Source organism: Hevea brasiliensis, chromosome 18 (genome assembly GCF_030052815.1).
Source record: "Hevea brasiliensis isolate MT/VB/25A 57/8 chromosome 18, ASM3005281v1, whole genome shotgun sequence".
Lineage (NCBI taxonomy): Eukaryota > Viridiplantae > Streptophyta > Magnoliopsida > Malpighiales > Euphorbiaceae > Hevea > Hevea brasiliensis.
This window is the reverse complement of record NC_079510.1, coordinates 37186260-37192259: the sequence shown is the minus strand read 5'-3', so window position 1 is coordinate 37192259 and position 6000 is coordinate 37186260. Positions and strand designations below refer to the sequence as shown.

The window sequence follows — 6000 nt, the reverse complement described above, 5'->3', positions numbered from 1 at the left end:
CGATATATAAAAATAATGTAATGTTCTAAATTTTTATTAATTATTTTAAATTTTATTTTTATTACTTTTATCTCTAAAATTTTTTAATAAAAATTTTATAATAAAAATAATTAATATATATATATATATTAAAATTCTTAATAGTAACGTGCTAAGAGCAATTTTCTAGTTAAAATATAAATCGCACTAATAATTACTAAATCGGAGGCAATTTAAGATTAGCACAACACCTTCCACTTTCAGAAAAGAAAAGGTGAAATATTTCTTAACCAATTTTCTGGCATGAGAAACAGAACTGATTTCACTGAATAATACTTGACGTAACTGTTCATGATTTTGCTCATGCAACATATGTGCCAGAATATGAGCAAGATAATTTGGCTCATGCAACATATGTGCCAGAATATGAGCGAAGTTATCAACAATTACGGCAATTTTTTTTTAATTCTCGCACCAAAAAGGAGAGTATACACGGCTGTCCCGAAGGGCAAGCACTGTACTAGTTAAAATTGAATTGACTAATATGATTTTATGAATTAAAATCATAAAAATGAGTCAAAGTAAAATCATGAATAAAATGGGATTAAAAATAATACAAATGGTCTATAAATATATGTTTTAAAAGCATGTTGTAACATATACCAAGAGTTGCATATACAAAATATAGAGTGCAACTTGAGACATAGAAATGGCTATGCTTGGGTATTCAGAGATGCTAGTAGCAATTCTAGCATTTCTCTTTATTGTTACACTTACCCTTTGGCTTTGGTGGTGGAATGGGAACTCTCTACTTATCAACTGGCCTGTAGTAGGGATGATTCCACAACTTTCTTGGAACTCATATCGTCTCCATGATTTTTTCACTTGTATACTCCAGCAAAGTCAAGGCACATTTCTATTCAAAGGACATTGGTTTGGCGACAAGGATTTTGTGTTCACTAGCGATCCTATGAACATCCATCACATCCTGAGCAAGAATTTTGCCAACTACCACAAGGGCGAGGATTTCAGGGAGATTTTTGAACCTATGGGAGATGGAATTTTCATTTCTGACTCCGATAATTGGAGAAATCTAAGGAGAATATTTCATTCTGTACTTAAAAGCAGGAGGTTCGAGCTTGCTGCAAAGAATACTATGGAGCAGAAGATCTTGAATGGCCTATTCCCGATTCTAAAGAATGCTTCCATGCTAGCAAGTGAGGTAGATATACAAGATGTGCTTAAGCGATTCATGTTTGATAATATATGCTTACTGGTTTTAGGTTTGGATCCGAATTCCCTTTCTCCAGAATTCCCTCATATTCCTTGTGCGAAGGCCTATGATGACATGTCGGAGGCTGCAATTTACAGGCACACCTTGCCAGGAAGCATTTGGAAGTTGCAAAGGTGGCTGCAGATTGGGAAAGAGAAGAAGATTAGGAAAGCCTTGGACATCTTTGATGATTTTGCAGAGCAATGCATTACAAGAAAGCGACAGCAATTAGGCCAAAGCAGCAGAAATCAGGAGGAACTAGGGGATTTCGACTTATTAACATACTTTTTGGTGAGAGATGATAATAGTAAAGATCATCAAAGAGGAGAAGATGCCATTTGTACTAAATCAAACAAATTTCTAAGAGACACTGCCTTTAATCTCTTGGCGGCTGGAAGAGACACCGTAGCTGCTGGACTTGCTTGGTTTTTCTGGCTAGTTGCAACACACCCATTTGTAGAGAAAAAGATTTTGGAAGAGATGGAAGCAAATTTAAGAGAAGGAACTGGTGGTAAGTGGAAGATTTTCAGTATCGAAGAGGTAAGCAAACTAGTTTATCTCCATGCTGTTATATGCGAGACACTCCGACTGTATCCACCTGTACCTTTTGAGCACAAAGCTTCTGTTGGACCAGACATCCTTCCTAGCGGCCATCAAATCCCTGGAAATATGAAGATCATATATTGTTTATATTCAATGGGAAGGATGGAAGATATATGGGGTAAAGATTTCTTAGAATTCAAGCCAGAGAGATGGATATCAGAGAGTGGTGAAATCAAGCATGTACCGTCTTACAAGTTCATAACATTCAATGCAGGACCCAGGACTTGTTTAGGTAAGGACTTGACGTTTCTGCAAATGAAAACGGTTGCTTCTACCGTTTTATGGAATTTCTCTCTTCAAGTGGTTGAAAACCATCCTATTGGTCCAAGTGTTTCTTTGTTACTTTTTATTGAAAAGGGTTTGAAGGTTAAGGTTTTTGAAAGATTTGGGTCTTCAAATGGAGAAAATGATGGAAATCTCATGTGACAATTTTCTTCAGAATCTATCAGCTTGCATGTAAACCAGTGACAAAAATTCATATATAAAGCTAACTTTTAGTTAACTAATAAGGAAAGGCCAAATGTTTGTGGGCTAGCTACACATCGTGGATTTCCCTCCACCTTAATTTCATGTATAAAAGCCAGTTTTTGTTGATTTTTATATGATTCACTGGTTCTGCCATATAAAATGTTTCTCGATTTGCTAACCTGCTCTGATTTTTTTTTTTTCATATAAATCGTTCTGCTATATGATTAGACGAGCTCTTAGATGGGTTTCGGTTTTTTTTTTATTTATTTTTTGTTCTAGTGATAACAAATTTCATACGCATTCAATAGAAGAATGACTGATCGTCGGGCTTATTCTGAGCTTTATATTCTCCATAATTTTGGGAACAAAAATTAATTTAGAGGACGCCGATTAGTTGATGATTTTGATGATTGAAAAATCATAAGCTAAGATGAAATTCTATAATTGATGATTGAAAAATAAAACTCCTGAAAATATATACTAGTGATGTGGCCATGAATTTCTAGGTCACTGGATGATTGATAATGGATTTTCAAATTGCCGGAAAACAAAAGAGTGAGTTTGGTGATCTTTGGTTCAAGTCAATAAGCGTCTTTAAAAAAATGATGAAATGGTAATATATATATATATATATATATATATATATATATATATATATATATATATATATATATATATTTGAGTTGAGTTGTATGGTATTAAGAGACAATCTGACATGACCTTCAGGATTCCTCTTTACTTACCGTACGATTCTCAAAGTGAATCATCCTAAATGTACTTATATAATGGCATTTGTCCAATAGCCACATTATTCCAAGCTTATATCTGTAGCATCGATCTCACAATTAATCTCTTAATCGTTCATAAAATAATCACCTAATCTGATGATAAGATTCATATTATTCGGTCCAAATCCGGTAGATTCGACCCACCGAGATTGAAACTTGGGCTGAACTATATCAACTAACGTAAGGAGCAAGTAAAACAAGAAAATTACGCTCAAGTATAGAGCTTTTCATTAAGCATCAGAAATGATGACCCCCAGATAATCTTGCTTGCATATGCACTTATACAACAGTATCAGTTTAATAATAATAATAATAATAATAGTAATAATTCTTAATTTCATTCATTTCAAATGTGTATAATTATGTAATCACAGAATGAGTTTGGCTTCTTTGAAGAAGCAGGACTTTTGGGTTGAGCTTCCTTTTCTCTATGAATTTGGGTGTCGTTGTTGTTAGATGGAAGATGCAGCTCGCACCTCTATTTTATTCAGGACTTGTCAGGGTTTTTGGAATTCCCTCCCAACAAAGAATTTCTGATTCAACTACTCTGTAAAACAATTATTTTCTCCAGAAGAAAAGATTCTGAAGCTATCAACCTAATGGATAAGCTCATTAAATTCGTTGCTAAGACTCCGAGGCTAGATAGCAAAAATCAGAACATTCTACTTAATTCTACTATGTTATCAACAAAAATTGGCCTGTTACATGGATGATTAGATCGGATTGCTCTCCAAGAAGTGCATTGAAGAGCTAGATATTGGCGTTTGCTTTGTCTCTGCAGAAGACATCCAGTTGGCAGAACAGCGGCCACGAGTTGGTAGAGAAAGCAAAAGAAACAATCATCCATGCGAGTTCTTATATACACTAGGGTTTATGCACTCATTTAATAAAAAATTGACATGTAATTTAAAATTACGATGGACTTGTCTAAAAGTATGGTAGGACCTGAGATTCTAATTTTTGATTGGTTGAATGTATAAATTAATTTATATACCAGATGTAGGTAATAAATTTCTCATGGGTAGTGGAGCTAAAAGAGCCTAATATTAATTATAATTTTATTAATAATATATTATTCATAATTATTACTTTTATGATTTTATAATAATATTTAACTTATAATTATTCTCTTATTAATATTAAATCATAATTATAATTTTTTATAAATAAAAAAGATTATAAATATATTTTAATTAATTAATTAATAATATAAATCTATCTATCAATAAAAAAAAAAATGAAACATACTTGAGTGAAAATAAAGGAGAGTTGAGTGTCTCGGTGTGGTCCTGGTTGAGGTTTACAAGTGAGTCGGGTGTATCTAGGGGCTCGTCCTTCGGGATTCCACATCGGATGTGAAGTGTGCGTGTATGTGATTATATAGGAACAATGACTCTGTAAAAATTATCATGATTTTAACGATAATTTATTTCTGTCATTAACTTGATTGTGTGTATTTTATCTATCGACTAAAAAAAAACTAATAATATAAATACATGTTTTATTTTTTTTTAGATTAATTCAGTTATAAATGGTAATCAATCAAATATTTTCAATTTTGAATAATTTTGATTCTATTTAATTAATATTTTTAGAGTTATTAATAATTTAATAAGTTAAAATTCAGTTCAATTAACCAAATACTCACCCCTACTTTGTTGGTTCCGAACTTTCTCTAGAATCTATAAGCTGCCGTGCTTGAGTGGGATTGGGGGATAGTCAGGTGGAGGAGCAGTCCCAACTTAAGATTCAATTTCAATTGAAAACAGCTCTTCTTGGTTTTTATATATATATATATATATATATATTGTCTTTTGGTCATGGAAAATTTCAATTTGAATTGAATTTCTTAACCTTTTGATTGCTTGATTTGTAATTTTTTCCTTTCTGGAGAGATTATTGCCGTTTGTTTTTCAGAAAACAAATAGAAAAGATGAAAAAATTAAATTTTTTTTTTATTTTTTTTCTATTTTTTTACTTATCCAACTAAAATATTGAAAGAGTTACAATTTGAATGGTTACACATGCGGAAATTTTAGGAGTAAATAAAATTACACAAATATTGATAAACAACCTGCGAAGGAGAAAAGCAGGTTAACCAAAATAAAATCCTCCTGTAGCTTGAAAAAAAATATTGAACAGGAGTGAGCGTTCGACTCAGAGAGTAAAATATCAATTTTAACCATAATCTCTATAACTATCTAAAACTAATGCACCCTGTAAAGTGAAATGCAACATCAACATCATTTTCACATCATAACATCAAAAAGGTAATTTGGAGCACTCACGCACCCTGTAGCATCAATCATAACATATGGGAGCTGATCCCCTATACAGCTCTCTTAAATCCAACCTGGTGCCAGCGAAGAACTCAAGTCGGACTTTCGCTTAATAAACCAAATCGAGGGTCCCAGCGAAGAACTCAAGCCGTGACTACCCCTCGAAGGATCGGGTCTCAGCGAAGAACTCAAGCCGTGACTACCCGTCCTATCCATAGTCCACACCACATCACACGCACGCCAACGCACGCACACTGCTCCAAATTACCGCAACAACATCATGGCACTTTAACAGTTATCAATGCATCATAAATCGTGCCTAGAGTTTAACTACATAAATATATGCATATAAGTGATGCATGGACAGGCTGAACATATAATAATATCGAAATTACAATTAAAATTAATATTTTACTCACAGACTTGACGATAATCACTGTGGCAGCTAGGCGGAGGAAGAAGGCTGTCCCGGCTCACCTGACAATTTTATTACAATCATTTAATAAATTTGACTCAATACAAACAAAGAAAAAGACCAATACGTCCTAAGTCGTGCCGAAAATCCGGCAGAGTCTCCCCTATACCTAGGACCTACCCAACCTGCAAAATG

At 33.5% G+C, this 6000-nt stretch overlaps 1 protein-coding gene across 1 annotated transcript; it reads left to right on the top strand.

The window, feature by feature from the left end:
- Positions 1-646: 646 nt before the first annotated feature.
- LOC110673077 (alkane hydroxylase MAH1-like) lies at positions 647-2520 on the top strand. Its single transcript, XM_058140852.1, has one exon. The coding sequence runs from the start codon at positions 689-691 to the stop codon at positions 2279-2281; it is 1593 nt and encodes a 530-aa protein (XP_057996835.1). The 5' UTR covers positions 647-688; the 3' UTR covers positions 2282-2520.
- The last annotated feature ends 3480 nt before the right edge of the window (positions 2521-6000 follow it).